This window comes from Prionailurus bengalensis, chromosome D3 (assembly GCF_016509475.1).
Source record: "Prionailurus bengalensis isolate Pbe53 chromosome D3, Fcat_Pben_1.1_paternal_pri, whole genome shotgun sequence".
NCBI classification, from domain to species: domain Eukaryota; kingdom Metazoa; phylum Chordata; class Mammalia; order Carnivora; family Felidae; genus Prionailurus; species Prionailurus bengalensis.
Genome location: NC_057356.1, coordinates 34,804,090 through 34,824,152, shown reverse-complemented (window position 1 = coordinate 34,824,152; position 20,063 = coordinate 34,804,090). Strand labels below are relative to the sequence as shown.

The following is a 20,063-nucleotide window of genomic DNA, read 5'->3' as shown; positions in this document are numbered from 1 at the left end:
TACTAGGTCTTGTTTTTAAAAAACTTACCGTTAAGAAGGACCAAATTCAGTGGGAAATGGGTTTAGGACAGGAATGGACAAGACCCACACCACATAAAGGCTTGTCACTCACCTGTACTTTAGATCTCCTCTCCTCATCAGGGCTAAAACTGCTGTTGGTGCTCAAGTCCGAGTCGTTATGAATATAGCGAAGGGCAGAGTCCATATTCTGTTAGGAAAAAACATTTACGTAAACAACCGTCCCTTCTTAAACCTTCACTTCACTTAAACCATCTTACTAAGTTACTTACCTTTCAAGACTGGCAGATGATATACATACATAAATTCTTCATGCTTTTAAAAGCTTGTAAACATACCTAAGACCTCTTAAGAACTTCCCTTAAGTCAAACTCGAATAGGTTGCTAAATGTATGAAAATGAATTCCAGAATAAGCTCATTAAAATGTAAATTTAGAAATAGTTTTGAAATGGTTCAAATATCTAAAATGAGCTTATTCATTAGAGAGTATTTAGAGGGGGCTTTCAGTCAACGTTTTAAAGGCCATGGGAGGTCATACGTAGCTTTTCTTCTACTGTTTCTATTCCTGGCTATCTCCTATTTCACAAATACACTTTTTTAACAGCGCCAATAAAACCTCCAAAACACACAAAACACCTTCTAAAATGCAGAGGTATCACAGTATTCAAATCTCCAATGCTGACAGGTGGCCAGGGTTTCATTCCGAAGCACTGGTATTATAAAAGATTTCTAACTCTACCAGATGTCACCTAACAAAAAACAAAACAGAAATCCACTGACACTCCAAGAACCCTCTCCATCCCCGGTGTGTATGTAGGCACTCTTTTCCTGAGCTTATCACTCAAGCTGCTCTGATCTGTGACCGTTGGAGTCTGGCACCCAGTGGTGTATTGCTTATCCTTTATTTATATAAACAAGGGATAAGAAATACTGATACCAAATGATGCTGGCTGGGGGGGGGGGGGGGGAATGCAGGAGGAGATCAGGGAAGGATCACACAGAACAGCTCCAAGTACACAGCGAAGATGATGCTAGTAACAGTACCCACCCTCACACTCCAGAGTCCAGATAATGCCACTGGCCCCTCCGCAACATGGCCTCAAGTCCCGATCTTCCGCTCAGAATACTGTGTTGCTTGCTGCAGTGAAATGGTCCGAGCAGAAACAAAGCACCTCTCCAAAAAGAAAAGGGAAGAGTTAATTATTCTTGATAAAGGGCTTTGTTTCCAGTAAGACTATTTCACTGCAGTGAGCTACGTTAACACATTGAGGCTACTCAAATGGTCGTGTAGACAGGATCGGGATTTACGTCTCCAAGCACTGAACATGACACTAACCTCACAAAGACAGGATGCGCTGACGACTACTTTTACTTTACGCCAGAGGGAGAGCTGAGGCAATCAATCAGCCACAAACGGAACGTACTGACGCGAAAGTGACCGGCTACAACTATTCCCCAACAGAAGACTTTTCGGACTGGAACTATTCTCACTGGATAAACGCTCGACTGAGTGCGTTACCTCAACGGCATCGCTGATTAAAGGCACGGAGGCGTCGTGAGTTGTTTTACAGTTTGGCAGCTCATTCGCACCCAGCGCGTCCTGCCCGTCACTCCTCTTCTCGGCGTCGCTGGCCTCCTCACGGGCGTCCAGGCTGGAAGCGCGCAGCGCGGCGGACAGCACGTCCACTTGCGCTGTGGGCGGAACAGGGAGAGGGCGTGTGAGCGGCAGAGCCGACAGTGCGCTTGCCAGTTTTTTCTCCGTTTGCATTACAGGTTATCAATGAAATGCACACTTTTGTGACACTGCCATCAGAAAGCTGAAAAAAAACTACTGTGGTAAATCATTAGTCCTTCAGGAGAAAAAGGAGAAAACTAATATGCTTTCATGAGATTAAAAATGTTTATCCACTACTGTACATTATTCTGCGTTAGTATGAAAGAGAGAAGCTATCTAGTTTTGGAGGTACCTCCAGTTTATTAAAAGGAGTCAATTTCAATGTAAGTTAACTATGTTTTGGTAGTGCAGGAATCGAACTGACAAGGCTTACTTACTAAGCTAGTTTAGCAGAAGAGCAGTCACACAAGCCCTGCCAACATAAAACAACGGTAATTACAAAGATTTTTGTTGCAATTACATTTCAACATCTCATATCTTATCCCAGTTTATTTTATTTTCCCCTAATTCCTGTTGAACATGCAATTAGTGACTTAGACATCCCAAATTGAGCGCTGTCTTGCTTGCAGCAAACCAAAATGACAAATTATAGCACTGTCTACATTTCGAGTTACATTTTCTTTTATAAAAGTGATTCAAAACTGAAATAAGGCATTCTTCCTTCCCCGAAAACAAATGAGACACTTAGCAAAAAAACAACAACAACAAAAAAAAAAACCCCAAAAAAACAGAAAAACAAAAAAACAAAAACACTGCTTAGAGTTCACTTTAAGTAACAATCCACCTGGAAGCTCAAAATATAGTAATTCATCAATTTTAACTTTGAAGTTAATTAGTACGAAGGTCAGAAAGTATGTCCCCTCTCTACTTAAAGATTATAAAAAAGCAATCAGAGCTCTCTCACTAAGACAATCGGTTACTGTGCTACAGCCATCTCTGACACTCAAGCCCAAGCACATTGGGAACCCGGAAACGGAGATACAAGAGACATACAGGATGAAGTTCTAGTCTATTAGGTCATTAGTTGCTAAATTAAGTAAGTAAACTGAAGGTGTTTAATCATAAAAAGTCACTCATGAAAAGTACGCTCATTCTTGTGAGAATTCCAGCTGTAATCTTTACTAATCCTTATCATTGGTTTAGGTCCCCCTTCTGGAATCTACTAAGTTTCCAAAACAAAATCACAACAGTACTAAAAGAGACCTAAAACACCTAAAATTAAACACCTAAAAATTAAACCTAAAATTTAAACCTAAAAATTAAAATGTTTTGTCCCACATAAAATGCATGCGGTGTGTGTGAGAGAGAGCCCTGATGGATTTTAATTCTGCTTCCCTGGAAGTAAGTGATTAATGAAAGCCTTTCAAGGAAAATGCCTTACGTGAGTCATTTATCTCTACATGGACCACATACTTCTCTTTCTCTATTTGCTAAAGACAGAGAGTGTGAACGGAGGAGGGACAGAAAGAGAGAGAGACACAGAATCTGAAGCAGGCTCCAGGCTCTGAGCCATCAGCACAGAGCCTGACAAGGGGCTCGAACTCAGGAACTGCAAGATCATGACCTGAGCTGAGGTCGGACGTTTAACCGACTGAGCCACCCAGGCGCCCCTCCCTTTGTCTATTTTGATGTTTGTGCGTTCATAAAAGTTTAAATGAGTTACACTGTGACATTACCTTCCTCAAAAAATTGATACATAAAGATCAGAAAGACAGAGCCTAGTGCTGATTCCTGAGGAACCCTGATCTGCTTCAATTCTCCAGCCAGAGAATGAGGCAGATTCTAATGCCTGGCTAATGCTGACCTTTTAGAAGGATCCACCACCATGACAAATTTAAGAAAACGGAACACACACGTCCTTCATCAAGATCTGCATTTTACTTATAATACAGATGGAAACCCCAGGAACCGGGGCTGGTTTCATCGTGGACTGGTGAAAGAAACACAGACCCTAGTGACTCATGCTCAGAAACAGGGACAACCTAGAAACTTCGAATTTTACTCCCTGAAGAAGCTGGTAGAGTTAGGCCAAACCTTTATAATCTCTAACTCTTCCACATATTATACTGGGGGGGGAGTCACAAACTCCTAACCATTCACTGATTTCAATCAAGAAACATTATTCTGACCACAGCTACCAAAATGGCTCAATTCTCCCACTGGGCCTAAATTGGGTAGAAATCTGTATTTTGTGAGCCTAGGCATTTTTTCCTTTTGTAGTCCATGAATCTAGCTAGAGTAAACCAAGCTGGCATCAATAAGGCTACTCAGAGTTCAATCCTGAATCAGCTCAGCAACAGAGATTTTGTAGCTGCCCTAAACAAAGACAGAAAAACCTCAAATTCCCTTGGTAAGTATTTTAGAAAAGGGGATCTCTTAACACCTTCTTCGCATTTGACTATTTCCCTCTTTGGTCTTCCATGTAGGCTACGTTTCTGTTCTAGAACACACAAAGCGTTCTTTTTCTGACTAGAAGATCTCATTCTAATCCCTGGAAACACTTGAATTTTTTGACCAAAAAACCCACAAAGAAAAAAAAAATCCCTGCTTTGAAGAAGGTTAAGAGTTAAAGTAGCAAGACCGTTAAGCAAAGGTTGCCTTAAAAAAAGAAACCCTAGCCTTGTTACTGCTTCCCATGACACTGCCCGCTGGACAGCTAGCAACACAAGAAAGGAACGACTGACACAGAGGCTTGGGAACTTGGAAACCCGACTTTTGAGCATATGCCCTAAAACACTGTCTCTGGGCAGTGTGCTTCCTTACCATTTTATAGCCCAGCTGACAAAAATCTACACATGCAAAAATTACACATGAACTACTCATGTAGTAGTTCCGTAGCTGGGCAGCAGTGAGTGTCCCAATTTTGGACTAAAGTTCTCTGCCTTTCAAAAACGTGGACATTTTCTGATGGTTTTGAAGGAAATGGCTACCCCAATGGCAGAATCAGAAACGAGAAAGCATCCAAAATTAAGGTATACCCCTTCAAAACACCCTCTGGCTATGGAAAACTAAGGCATGGTTACTGAAATTAACAGAAGTTAAACATGTCCTCAGATTTCAATAAAACTACAAATTCAAGCATTCTGTAGCCTAAGCAGAAAATGCCCAACACGGCCCACTGATACTTTACTGTAGAACATCTGACACAGGCAGTTTGTGCATCAAGTGTCTCATCCTTCTGTGCTCTCTGAGTCTGGGATTTCTGTCCGGTTTGCGGCTGCTACATATTTAGTGCTTAGGAAAGTATCTGGCACAATAGTAGTTGCTCAGTAAGTAATGTTGAGGGAACGAGTCCATGCACAGGTTATGCAAGTGTCATTATTACAGGCAGAAAGGATACCATAACAAATTTAAATTGCAGCAGGCTTAAGAGATAATTTAGAAAGAAAACTGACTAAATCACAATATAGTATTTGTGCTGAAATCTCTCAACTGCAGCCTGTAAATTTATGGTACTATTTTAAGTCAAACAGTATTAGCCATCTTTGGAAACACAAGGCCATATTCTAAAACTCGCATGTACATGTAGGTCTTTTTAAAAAGCACACTATGCATAGCACTTTTAGCTATTTATTAAAACATTTTAATGTTTCAGTTGACATTTGTTAGTGCTACGATGGCAGAGAACTAGCAGGTACTATAATGCAGTGAGAGCCCCCAGAACAGGCCAAAAAAGCTGGGCTGGCAATCTTTTTTTCATTAAAAATGGAGCATAAGATTCATTCAAAATAGCAGTTACTAAAGCCTGATCAACTGAATAAATGAATAGTAAAATTTGTAAAGCTAAAAGCTATAAATGTTTACCAAAAATTGAGTACCCTCAGCTATGAACATCATTAGTTTGAGGTGTAATTCTCTGTGTCTCACTGCTCCTCATCTGGGGTGGGCAAGTGTGGAAGGGGTGGAGACAAACTACTAAGGGAAGATTCTGACGAAGCTTCTGACAAAACAAAAGCCTCAGTAGTTGCTACATCACCAAGCTGTCATATACTGTGGAATCCTGGGTCATGGGTAAAGATCAGTGACAGAAGCCACACTGGGAAATGAGCAAAGAAAGTGGTAAGATTATTTTTCATAAAAAATAATCTACCATGAGATAAAAAATAGGATATTCTATTAGAAATATCCCATCCTCTGTTCTTGCCCTTGTTTCATTATATAGTAAAAAGGAATGATCAAAATAAATAAAAAGGAATGAACCAGTGATACATGGAATAACCAGGATAAATCTCAAAAACATGATGCTAAGCGACAGAAGTCAGACTCAAAAATGGCTTATATTACTTGATTACATTTATGTGGCATTCCACAAGAGGCAAAATGACAGGAACAGAAAACAGGTCAGTGGTTGCTAGTGGCTGGGCAGGAAAGGACTGGCTACAGGTGCACAAAGAAATGATGGTAACAGTTCTGCATCTTGACAGTGGTGAGGGTCACACACAACTTTATGTGCGTCTACTCTTACACAAATGTCCCTTCAGAAGGCTGGATTCTACAGATCTGAATTATATTCCAATAAACCTAACACAAAAGGTTAAAAATGAAACTGACCATCTGCCAATTAAATTAAAATAACTTTCAGGGGCACCTGGGTGGTTCAGTCGGTTAAGCATCAGACTTTGGCTTAGGTCATGATCTCACAGGCCATGGGTTCAAGCCCCACGTCTGGCTCTGTGCTGACGGCTCAGAGCCTGGAGCCTGCTTCAGATTCTGTGTCTCCCTCTCTCTCTGCCCCTCTCCTGCTCTGTCTCTCTCTCAAAAATTAACAAACACTTGGGGAGCCAGGGTGGCTCAGTCGGTTGAGTGACCAATTTCAGCTCAGGTCATGATCTCACGGTTTGTGAGTTCGAGCCTTCCGTTGGGCTCTGTGCTGACAGCTCAGAGCCTGGAACCTGCTTCGGATTCTATGTCTCCCTCTCTCTCTGCCCTTCCCCCACTTGTGCTCTGTCTGTGTCTCAGAAATAAATAAACATTAAAAAAAATAATAAACATTCAAAAAAATTAAAAAAAATAACTTTCAAATGTCAAGGATATGAATTTGTCTTTAGTCAAATCATTTTTCTCCAAGGGTAAAATTATAGAAAATCTCTGAAAATGATAAATTAAAGCCAAATGAAGATAACTATGATTTTAACCACCACTGATATAATGTTCAAAGTTTAAAGAAGCAGGTTTTGTATGTTTTAGAATACTAAAGGTATCCCTTTATCTGCTTTAAAGATGGGTATTTCCTGGGGTGCCTGGGTTCAGCATCCGAATTTGGCTCAGGTCATGATCTCATGGTTCTCGTGAGTTCAAGCCTTGCATCAGGCTCTCTGCTGTCAGCACAGAGACCGTTTGGATCCTCTGTCCCGCTCTCTCTCTGCCCCTCCCCTGCTCACATGAGCTCTCTATAAAAAATAAAAATAAACGGTAAAAGAAAATGGTATTTCCCAACACTGAGCAAACCGACAGCTTAGAAATTTTAGCTTCTGAAACTAACGAAAAAGGAAGAAAAGAAAACCCACAAAGTGACAGATCTGAAGATGAGTAGTTACAGGACTTTTCCAAAATTGTTTTTTGTTTGGAATACTATTTCACTGAGTGGTTACAGAAAGTCATGAGGAGGGCTTTAGTCTTCAAAGGGAAAGACAACACTTGCATCGGGTCCCAGCCCCAGTGGGCAGAACAATGGGGACTGTTCCAGCGTGCCTCATCTCCCACAGACTGCCTTAGAACATATTGCCCCTTAGAAAGAGGCCCCTCTTTATTCCAGCATCAAACAACCTTTAGGGCTATTGCTCACAATGAAAGAATCTGGGTGATACACATATAACCCAATGGAAAAAAAGTCAAAACTGAGAAAAAGAAATCCAGTTGACTCTTATACATGTTTACGGCTCTTAAAACACCACGTTCCACAGGAAACATATCTCTGTTACTAGACCACAGTCCCTTCTTAAAAAGGAACACTGCATCTGCTGCTATTGTATAAAAAAGTTAATGAAACCCAGAGCAAAATAGTTAAGGCAGGGCTCCAGATTTGAAATGGTACATGTAAAGCACGGTTTGAATGATGGTGAAAATTTCAGGGCGAGTGATTTGTAAATCAACAAATCTGTATATGTATGCTACCATCAGAAACACAGGGATGAGCTTGTCTAAATGAAATTTACGAAATAATCAGATTAAGCGTATTTACCAAGACAAGAACACATGACGATGGTGAAAACAAATTCTTAAAAGGCAATTTTTCTAGGAAAAAGGGTCACCAAATGATAGTTTATATCAGCTTTAGGGTAAAGAACTTGATGGACTCTTCCATACCTTTAACGTCTGGATCATCAATATGCGGCTCTAGATTTTCTATCATTTCTTCAAGTTCCTTTCTGGTGGCCATAGTGATATTTGAAGAACCTGGTATGGTGACTTCAGGTGTTTCTTCTGGTCTCTCTGGGCTGAGTATATTCCCAGAGCCCTGCTCAAGCTCTATATCTAGATCTATTTCAGGAAGAGGAGTCCTCCAGAAATGGAAGGAGTTGTACAATTCCTGATCTAAGAGAGCTGAATCTGGTGAGCTGGTGCCACCCTCTGGCCGTAATGTAGATTTGTAGTTAGCGGGCTTTTTATCATTCTCATTACTAGCTGCTTCCTGATGAGATTCTGAGGACAAAGTACAAAGTAAAGAGCTGTCCATTGGAACACTTATTTCACCTGGAGATTTCCTAGATGTTTCAGCATGTTCTTCCACCATGTTTTCCAGTTTGACACTGGAATTACTAATACTGGGATCTGAAGAAACATCCTCTGGCCTGATTTGTACATCCTCTGGGACTTCTTGATCTCTGATCCTTTTATTGTTTCAGTTGGGGAAAAAAGAAATGAAAGTATAAAAATAATTACTGGAAAAAACTCAATGAAAGATACTACATAAAGTATTTAAACAAGTTAAATATTAAAAATTAATAAGATTATCCACACAAACTGTGTAGTTTATGTACTGGTAATGCTTCTTTTTCCATCAGTTGTTCTGTGTTCAGAGATGTAAATATCTGTTAAGCATAAGTCTAGATATTAAAGTATTACAAGAGTTGGAAAAGATAACACTGTAGAATCCCAGGATTCTTAAATGCCATGCTAATTTCAATAATAAACTAAAGAAAAACTGTAGGAAGATAAATTCCTACAATGCATTTAAAAAATAATCTGATTCTGAGGATTATGGTATTGCCACTGCTCCAATGACATTGAAAAGCTGAGAAATAAAACTTACTTGTTTACATAAAAAAGGAAAAAACCTCTGTAATAGTGTTAGAAAAGATCCTTACTATCTGACAAAATGTTAAAATTCACTTAAGTGTAAATAAAGGTTTTTAAATTTCTTCCACTCTTTCCAGCTCTACTCCCAAAGATTTTTTTTCAAAACAGAGTCACGACTTAATTGATAAGGACAGATGGTACAAGCTCCTAAATTCGAGTCCACTGATTATTACCATCCATTGTCTAAACTAAAGCGCTATAGTAAGTTTGAATGTTTATCCCTTATATTTTATCTGATTCAATTAAATTTAACAAACACATATTGAGCACCTACTAGGAGCCAGGAAATGAAGCCAGTGCTGAGGATCCACATGGGAATGAGATGCAGGCCTTGTCAGGGTGATTACAATTGGAGGCAGACAGGAGAAACAAACATGCAAGCCAAGTACTTGCCACACAGAGTGGTGAGCACTGTGAATGGAGCTGAAATTCAAAGGCTTAGAGGAAATGACAGGAGTGGTGTTTGGAAGAACCAGTAAATGTTTACGAGGCTAAGGGGAAGAAAACACACTCAAGGAAGAAAAAGCATATGCAAAAGCAGGAGTGACAGAGTAAGTATTATATACTCAGAAAGCCACCAGGAGTTTCTTACAGCTAAGAGAAGGGAATGACGGGTGACCAGGGTGAAAAACTTCACCAGCACCACCATGTGCACTGCCAAACACCTATGGAATGGATCCTATGGGCTACAGGGAATAACGCAGGAATTAGGAAAACTGCATTTTACATGCGTTATTTTTGAGAGAACATTCTGGAAGTGGTGTAGGAAATGGGGTGGAGGTGAGACAGAAGGCAGAGGCAATGGGAAGGGCGGTGAGAGGCAATGCTGACTTTGTGAATGAAGGCAAGGCTGGGGCTAGAGAAGAAGTAAACACATTAAAATGATGACAAGGCCAATAGGGTAGGTTTACTTGTTCCATGCTGGGGACAGAAAACAAAAGGGAGGAATCTGGAAACTGCCAAATTTCTGGCTAGGTGTGACAGAACAGATCCTGGTAGCACCAAATGAAAGTGGAAAATGCTAGAACAGTTTAATGAGAAAGCTAACGGGGTTCTGGTTTGGACAGGCTATGTGAGCTATCTAGGGTGCATTCCAGGTGGGGATGCCCACGGGAAACTGGTCAGACACCGGGGACAGAGCCGGAGGTCACCAACTCAGAAGGATGTGTGCGGGGCTTTGATGCGTGCAAGGCGAGAAAGATCAATGAAAACACGATGGACACAGAGTAACAGAGCGGGGGCGTTTTTCTCGTGATGCCTGAGAGAGGTGAGCAGAGACGTAGCAAGTGCAGACATGGGAGACTGGCAAAACCGATGAGAAAGCATCATCTTTGGAGAAGAAAGAACATGCGTTTAAGAACACAGGTGCACAAATTAAATGGGGAAAGAGCCACCTCTTTCTAAGGAATATGAAAGGGAAGTAAGGATGAGTGGTGCAGGTCAATTTGAAGGTGAACGTGAGGAAAAAAAATTAAAGGTGCTCCCTTGAAACAGCATGTGCCTTTAAACAGACACAGTAAAACATACTAAACAGGGGGCTCACCAGGACCGAGCAAACCGATGGGGACGTTAACAGCTGTGTAATATCCCAGGTAAGTAGCCACCGAGAAATGATCAACTCCCCCCAGTTGGGCTTTATCTCATAGTAATGTTCACATTGTTTTCCAAAATATGTATTTTTAAAAACACGTGATTATTGTAAAGAAACTTCAAAAACATAGAAAAAAAATATGTAAGAAGTCATCTGAAAACATACCACACAACGACAGCATTTAAATGCTGGTGTTTCCCTTCTATTCTTAGGACTACAGTCAGTCAGGGTACACAGGGTTACAGTCAGGGTACATAGGAGAGTTGTTACGCCTGTGGGAGCGCTGGGCCCCGAGATCTTGGCCCTCGTCCCCAGTGCCCACACTGCACCCCCATAAACCTGGGTTCGGATTCCAGTTACTCCTTATTCATGCAGAAGGGATTGGCTTAGACAACCTGTAAGATTCCTTCCCTCTCCGAAACTGTTCCTGAAGCTAGTGCTGCCATGCCAAATAAATTTCTTCTACATGAGTATTTTCCAATCATGTGCTCCTTACTGGAAGACATCGTTTTACTTTTGTTTAAAGAATTTTAACGGGATAATTGGTGAAATTTGAATGGAGTCTCTAGATTACTGTATTGATGTTAACTTCTTAATTTTGGTAACGGGACTGTGGTTTTGTAGTCATGTCTGCATTTTGAGTAAACACATGCTGAAATATTTGAGAGGTAAAAAGAGTATCATGTCTAAAACATTTTCAAAAAACTCAGGAAAGACAGTGAAGCAAATATAGTAAAATATTCCCACTTGGAGGATCTGAAGGTATATGGGATTCTCTATGCTATTTTTGCTATTTTGATATGAAAATTAAATTTTTAATAATTACAGTAACAAGACATTGCTTGGTGGGAGTGTGGACTAAAGGGGTTAAAACTTGTAAGACTTCATCTGTTATCTGATAAATTAAAAACACCTGCATGTAAAATACACAAAAAGAATACAATTAGAAGCCCATTCAGGGGCACCTGGCTGTCTCAGCTGGTGCAGCATATAACTCTTGATCTTGGGGTTGTGAATTTGAGCCCCACATTGGGCATAGAGCCTACTTAAAAATGAATAAACTCATTAAAAAAAAAAAGTCATGGGGCGCCTGGGTGGCGCAGTCGGTTAAGCGTCCGACTTCAGCCAGGTCATGATCTCGCGGTCCGTGAGTTCGAGCCCCGAGTCAGGCTCTGGGCTGATGGCTCAGAGACTGGAGCCTGTTTCCCATTCTGTGTCTCCCTCTCTCTCTGCCCCTCCCCCGTTCATGCTCTGTCTCTCTCTGTCCCAAAAATAAAAAAATAAACGTTGAAAAAAAAAAATTAAAAAAAAAAAAAAAAAGTCATTCAGTATGTAAAACTATTCCACGGGCCTGAAGTTCCTTGATTACTACTCTTACCGTGGCATTAAGATTTTTAGGGGGGCCTGGGTGGCTCAGTCGGTTGAGCTTCCGACTTCAGCTCAGGTCATGATCTCACAGTCCGTGAGTTCGAGCCCCCTGTCAGGCTCTGTGCTGACAGCTCAGAGCCTGGAGCCTGCTTTGGATTCTGTGTCTCCCTCTCTCTCTGCCCCCAGCCCCCACTCACATTCTCTCTCTCTCTTAAAAATAAAATAAAAACATAAAAAAGATTAAATTTTAATATTCTTAGCCAAAATGAAGAAGAAGAATGGCCAAGTCATTCTATTTGCCTGATGTTACCATACTAGTCTGTATTTAAAACTCCTAGTAAGGGGGTACCGAGGTGGCTCAGTCGGTTGAGCACCCAACTTCGGCTCAGGTCACGATCTCGCGGTCCGTGAGTTTGAGCCCCACATCGGGCTCACTGCTGTCAGCCTGTCAGCACAGAGCCCATTCTGGATCCTCTGTCCCCCTCTCTCTGCCCCTCATCTGCTTGCACTCTCCCAAAAATAAGTAAACATTAAAAAAACAAAACAAACAACTCCTAGGATGGTTTTAAAGAGACAAAAAAATTCTTCCTACTATTAAATTCTGGGAAGAATGACTACATGTATGGATAACAGTTGCTTCAAATTGTCAAAAATATAAATTATCTAAACACTGAATTTTCCTAGAGCTAGGTTAACAGTCAATGCAAGATCAAGCTGCTAAATACCAAAATTCTGATGTTCTTAGTTGTCAGATTTCCAAATGCTATCATACAAGCAAACATTGTTTTGAAACCTGGGGAGACCTCTGATTCTGCAAAATGAGATAATTATCCCATCTCCTAAGAGATGTAGGTAATAAGAGCACGAGAGGATAAGCCAGAAATTTCTGTAACAGAATCTTAATTTTCCTTTAGTGTCTACTTAAGTTTCCCATTAGAGATTCCAGGTCTACAAAAATAAGTACGTTATATTTCAAGGAGAAAATGACCTGTGGGACATCTGGTTAAAGAAGTTCTATATCCTGACATGAAAGAAAAGAACATAAACCTCTTTCTAGTACTGTGAAATAAATAAATGGAGTTTTCGCATTAGTGAAATAAATTTGTACCAACAGCAATCTCACTTTCACACAGTTGGCATTAGGCTAAAGTGACAAAAACTGGCATAAGTGGCATAGCTACGTAAAGCTTCTGAGATTAAATTATTTCCAGAGCGCCTGGGTGGCTCAGTTGGTTAAGCGTCTGACTTCGGCTCAGGTCATGATCTCCCGGCTTGCGGGGCTCTCTGTTGTCAGCACAGAGCCCACTTTGGATCCTCTGTCCCTCTCTCTGCCCCTCCCCGACTCACGCTCTCTCTCGTTCAAAAACCAATAAGCATTAAAATACATTTTTTAAAGAAATTATTTCCTTACAATTCATTCAGGGTTTATTATGTGCCAACCATGTGCTAGGCTCAGTGAAAGTGTTCTTTTACATGAAAATAAAAAAACTAGATTGCCAGAGCAGATGGACTTGTAGTCTACTAGGTGATATCTGCAAATGCACAACTGAAAAGCTATGGATCAGAAATTAGAACTCTCATTCCAGTGCTAGTGTCAGCCAAGATGCAAAAGCTCTGAATTTCCCAAAAACCCAGGAAAAGATTCGTGGAGGTAGTGAGTCCAGAGACAGCAAGCATGCTGACATTCACTTTGTTACATGAGATATGGGTGGAACAGAACAGCTCTCGAACAGAAAGCAGGGAGAATCAAAAGGACATAGTGTATTCAGAGAATAATATAACACTTGATTTGACTAAGAAGAAAATGCTTATTTTACATAATTTAAAAATGCAAATTTAAACGTTTAACTCTGCTTCCGGAAGCAGCCTTTATTAATACCTTCAAAGCATTAATAGCCTGATCTAGGATGAGTGAAAGATAAATCTGGTATATAACGTCAGAGGTTTAAAATCCATTAATGCTTCAAAGTATTAAGTGATATTGAATGTTTCCAGAATCAGATTAAACTATATAATAAATAAATAGTAGTGGAAACAGGCTGTCAAAAACTTGCTTACTCTGTGAGACCTGAATTCCAGGAAAACTGAGAGGACCTTGAGAACAGGAACCAAGTTCCTGATTTCTATCTACAGGAGCTGGTTCATAGTAGGTGCTCAATTAATTTCTGCATAATCAACCAATCAATCCTAAATAACAAAACAAGTTTTATGACAGCTTAAAACCAAAGCCAGTACAGAATTAAGAGAGGGTAAACAAACTAATGGTTCTGACATGAGTAATACAGGGGACTACTTTTTTTGAAGTCAGGAAGTAAAACTACACAAAAGCTTTTATAGTACAACTCCCTCCTTAGCCGCAAATTCTCTTCCCTCCCCTATACCGTTAACACGATTCAATCAAGTCTAATAATATAGTGAAAACCCAATGCTACAAATAGTACTGACTTGACATTAAGACATGCTTCGTTACAATGGAAGAGGAATTAATTAAGGTTTGCAGGTAAAAGATAGCTACCTTCACACAGCTCTTCCAATAATGTTCTACACCAACAGTCAGTACAACTACTGGCCATGACAGCCACACCAACTATTTTGGTCAGTGAAGTTTTATTGGAACACAGCCACAACCATCTATTTATGCACTGTCTATGGCTGCTTTCATGCTGCAAGGGCAGAGCTGAGTGGTCGTGGCAGACATTGAAAATATTTATTTAGCCTTGGGAAAAAGGTTGCTGACCCCTGACCTGTACAATTCTCTGTAAATTCATATTTTCACTTACTAAACTCTCTCCAGATTTAAAAAAATAAATGTTATGTAATAGTCTTTGTACAATTAGGTAGTGAACAAGGCAGTGAACACTGACTTTAAAAATGAAAAACAGATAACATTCCCGCCCCCCCCCCCCCATCACTGGCAGCAGCTGTTTTTCAAAAGAACTGACAGAATTTGCTCGCTAGGAAGACAGGTTTAGAGTGATTTTCTTCCTTTACAAAAAACAGTACCTCAGGTTTGTTTGGCTATTCAGCAGGACAGTAGGAGAACGGGCAAAAAGGTAAAACAAGGCAGCAGAGAAGAAAGGAAGAACTGCCAAATCAAAACACCAAGAAAGCAAATATCACAGTATCAAGACCTACAGAAGAAAATGTCCATTAGCATCATGACAAGGGAGGGACAAGACACTATGGCAACTTAAGCATTATAGTAGGGACTGTTTCAAAACCAGGTTCTAAATTATTTCAAGTGCACACCTGTAAAGTGCATATTTCCCATGCACCAAGTTAGGCTTGAATTTTTTCCCCTAAGTATATAATAAATTTTAAAAACTAAAACTCAGAATGTCTTAATGTAAAAAAGGTTTAAAAATAAAAAATCAGAGTTGTCCTTTGTATCTTAAAACTTAGCTGCCCTATTACATTTACAGTTGATATTCTAGTTAATAAGCACATTAATTTGGTGCTAATCATTACAATGCTTTCCCCCTCCATGAGAGATAATCATCATTCTGCAGAGTTCAAGATCCACAATTAAATTAACTGACTGAAAGGAAAAATAATAGTAAGAAATGGACTATATACTAAAACATATTCCCAAATTAGGTTCTATCCCTTAAAAAACTACTCTTTAGGTTGTACAATCATTACTCTGTCTATTCTAAATGTCAACAGATGGCTTACTAGGTAACTAACCTGTTAAATAAACTTACTGATTAAAAAGCTATCATATCTATCTCTCATTTACACTTCTCTCCATGGCCGGGGTCAAGCTCACTGCTACATGCATCTTCATCTTCTCATTTAAGACACAAATAACCAGAGGCATTTAACAAATGTATTTACAATACAGCTCTTTAAAAATATTTACCCATTTTTACAATCGAGACAAGTAGCAAAGGCTCCAAAAAGAACATTTATTATGAAACAGAGGAAATGAAAATCTGTTCACAGGCAATAAAGCTGGAAAGTAAAGTTTAAAGAAATCATACCTATTTTTGTCTTCTACTGATGTATCTTCTGAGCTTTTGCTTTCTTCTTTAAAATACTGGCCTGAGCTAGACGGATTAGCAAAAGTAGATATGAAAGGTCCCAAAGACTGAAAAGCTGCTTGGCGAACCTAGGAGGAAAAAGAGGAGGTAAAAATAAGGGATTATTAACAATCTACTGGCCATATACTGAAGTATGGTTAAGACAGGAGTAAGGTATTCTAAAAAACTCTCCCAGATTCAGAACTATAAATCGTTCTTCAGCTAGGATTTAAGATTCTTTATAAACTATTCTGTTTTTTTACTTTCAACTTTAAAATCTGGCTTGAATATTCCAATCGTTAGAATATGAATACGAGAGCCCATAGAGCATTTGCGTGGGACTAAAGGAGGTCCTGCAGTGTTCTCAAGGAAACCAAGATTGCCAAACAGAAAATACAGGGCAATAAAGTAAAAAAATGTGATAATCCATTTCATGTTTTCTGGTAGGAAAGACTGTAATTTGCTTACTAAAAGGAAACAAGACAGATGCGCCAAAACTACAGACTTAATCAGAAATAGAATACTATTTCACAAAAAACTGGGTACACATACTACTGTTATCCATGAATGTCTCAAGTAGGAAAACTGAAAAAAGGTTATAGAATTTTATTTATCTTGTATTGTATTTCTGTATTATTTTTGCAATCAAGATCACAAAAAAAAAAAAATTGGGGGAAGAGAGGATTCATGAGAGGAAGCGGAAGGATGGACACAGTCTGACAGAGGTCACTCTGAGGGGAGAAAAACCACAAACCAATTTCTCTAAGATCCTGCCCCTGAGGCATATCAATACCAATACTTTTTCCATGGTTTAAAATGAGGATTATGTGGGGCACCTGGGTGGCTCAGTCAGTTAAACATCAGACTTCAGCTCAGGTCATGATCTCACGGTTTGTGAGTTTGAGCCCCGCATCGGGCTCTGTGCTGACAGCTCAGAGCCTGGAGCCTGCTTCAGATTCTGTGTCTCCCTCTCTCTCTGCCCTCCCCAGCCTGCAATCTGTCTCCCTCTCAAAAATAAATAAAACATTAAAAAAAAAGAAAAAAAAAACATTTAAGATAGCAAAAAGCAGCGTATGTGTGAACTTACAGATTTTTTCCCCTTTATATGGTAAATGTTACTTCCATAAAAACATAAAAGGTAACTTTTAAGATTATTTTTGCATGAGTGTAGTCTATTCTGGATACTGTTAAAACTCTGAGCTTGTCCCAAATAGGCCTAGGATTTACATATACCTCAAATGACAGATTTAAGGAATCCTTCATTTTAATATAAACATATTCCCAAATTACCAGGACATACTGCATGTGCAAACAATGATAAAATAAAGTTTCAAAATGAAAACTTCAAATAAGCTACATAATCTTTTCTATCAAGCTCATGTAAGACATTTTTTAAAAAACATTAAAATAGTACTAAGGCTTAACAGTCTTTCCCTTTATGTAGAGTCTAATTGAATACGGAAAGGTCCTGAGATCTATTTCAGGTGTGACAACATAGGAGCGCCACTGACCAGTGAAATGGTTGAAATGGGGGGGGAAGAAAAAGACCTCCAAAAACCCACAATTTTAACACCCAGGACATAGTCCTAGGGACAGGCAAACAACAAAAGAAGGAATATCTACTCAAAAAAATCTGTAAATATTCAGTAAAAAAAAAAACAAACAAAAACAAAAAAAACCTGAGAGTCTGTGGTATTTGAACCAGGGAGGTAAACCACTACTCCAAACTGTGGCAGCCAGCAACACTGGGCCCCCTCTCTTCTAGCTTCTAGCCAGAGGGATTTTGAGGTTTCTCCTCCTGCCCCAGCTACCTGATGCTGAGGCCAGGTCCTGGACAAGTACAGTGGGTGCAGGGGCTCCCTTCTTCTGAACAACGCCTATGGGTAGAATGGAAGCTCTACGTTGGATCTGGCTCAGAACACTGGGCCATGAGAATACTCAGAATACGGCCCCTGCCCCAGCTTATGGGGCCCCTCCTCCAGGACAGAGGAGCCAAGAGTACCTCTGGCTGCCCACCCCGAGGCAGCCACCACTCCCACTAAAATGCGGTCATCCCAGGGTGGCTGTGGGCATGCCCAGGGCTGCGCCTCCTGGAGGGGGAATAAGAGTCCACTAAAGCATTCCTGCCAGTCACTAAGCAAATAAGTAGAGGTCATCATAACAAGCCCCAGAGAGGGGTACCAGTCCCCAAATTTGCTGTGTTACCTAAAATGACCAGTTTCAAAAATAAATAAATAAAAGGCATGAAAAGGAACAAAAAAGTATGATCCATACACTGGGGGAAAAGTTAGGGAACAGAAATTATGTGTGGGAACAGAAATTACGTGTGGGAACAGTAAGATGTTGGACTTAGAAAAAAACTTCAAAGTGACCATTATAAATTATTGACAGAACAGAAACAAAGCAGGATTAAGGAAGTAAAGCAAGGTATGAGGACAGTGTCCTATCAAATGCAGGTTCATGAAGAGAACCAGATGGAAATTCTAGAGTTGAAAAGTACAACAACTGAAATAAAAACACCACATAAACTTAAATAGATCTGAACTGGTAGAAAAAAAGAATCAGTGAACACAAGGTGCATCATTATAGATTAGGCAAGATGAAGAACAGAAAGAAGAAAAGGAGGAAAAATGAACAGAATCTCAGAAAATGTGGGACATAAAGTGTACCAACATATGTACAATAGGAATACCAGAAGGTCGGAAAAGACAGTATTTGGAGAAATGATGGCTTAAAACATCCCAAATTTATTAAAAATCAGTAACATGCACAACCAAGAAGCTCAACAAAGTAGGATGAACCAATGGAGATCTATAAATACATCGTAGTAAAAATGCCAGGAGTCAAAACAAGAAGAAAATCTTGAAAGCAGCAAAAGGAAAGTGACATATCATTTACAAGGGAACCCCAATAAACACTAATTTCCTGGCAAAAACAGGAGAGACAGACCAGAAGGCAGCGGGGACAACGTATTCAACGTGCTCAAAGAAAAACCCCGTTAGCCAAGAATCCTATACCCAACAAAGCTATCTTTCAAAAACGAAGGCAAAATAAAGATATTCCCGAATGAACAGAAATTGAGAATTTACTGCTACCATATTTACATTACGGTAAATATGAAAGGAAGCTCTTCAGGTTGAAAGCCAGTTACCCTGGATGGTAATTCAAAGAAAAAAGAATGATCTCAAATTGATAACTTAATCTTCTACTTCAAGACACTGGAAAAAGAAGAGCAAAAGCAAGCAGAAGAGAGGGTATAATAAAGATTAGAGTGGAAGTTAATGAAATAAAGGACAGAAATTTAGAGAAAATCAGTGAAGCCAAAGTTGTAAAAGGCTGAAGAAAACAGAAAAACCTTTAGCAGAAACAAAGAGACAGGACTCAAATTACTAGAGTCAAAAAGAAGGGATATTACTACTAATGTTAGAGAAATACAAAGATTATGAAGTAAATACTATGGATCATATACCAGCAAATTAGAGCACTTACGTGAAACAGACGAATTCCTAGACAAACTATCAACTCTGACCCAAGAAGAAATCATCTGAGTAACTCTTTAACAAGTGAAAATAAACTTAATAGCCCTGTAACGAGCGAGTAGTAAAAAAAAAAAAACCCCAAAATCAAAACAAAACAAAAAAACCGCACACAAAGAAAAGTTAAAACTGAGATCGCATCACTTATTTCTACTCAACATTTAAAAGAGAACACCAATTCTTTGAAAATTCTCCCAAAACATAGAAGAGGGAGTACTTCCTAAACTTGTTCTATGAGGCATTACTGTGTTAACAAAACAAACAAAAGAAAACAAACAAAAAGCCATCACAAGGAAGCTACAGACCATTATCTTTTACAAAACTATGAAAACCCCTAACAAAATAGTAGCAAACTGAATCCAGCAACACAGCAAGAATTATTATACTATGACCAGGTAAGACTTACTAAAAGTCAGTTAACATCTAAAAATCAATATACCACAACATATCAATAGAATGAACATGATTTACATCTGTACTGAAGTTCTGCCCAGTTTAATAAACAAAAGTAATACAGTAGTTTACTTATTGCCTATTCCTAAAAGTATTAACA

General features: G+C 39.4%; 1 protein-coding gene across 4 annotated transcripts in view; it reads right to left on the bottom strand.

The window, feature by feature from the left end:
* PPP4R1 (protein phosphatase 4 regulatory subunit 1) overlaps positions 1-20,063 on the bottom strand; it is a 64,081-nt gene that overhangs the window by 13,369 nt on the left and 30,649 nt on the right. For all 4 annotated transcript variants that reach the window (XM_043558285.1, XM_043558283.1, XM_043558284.1 and 1 more), the window contains 4 exons: positions 15,936-16,063; positions 8,001-8,524; positions 1,539-1,711; positions 113-208 (listed from right to left, as the gene is read on the bottom strand). In XM_043558285.1, the coding sequence (XP_043414220.1) occupies positions 113-208; positions 1,539-1,711; positions 8,001-8,524; positions 15,936-16,063 (921 nt within the window). The remainder of the gene's footprint in view (positions 1-112; positions 209-1,538; positions 1,712-8,000; positions 8,525-15,935; positions 16,064-20,063) is intronic.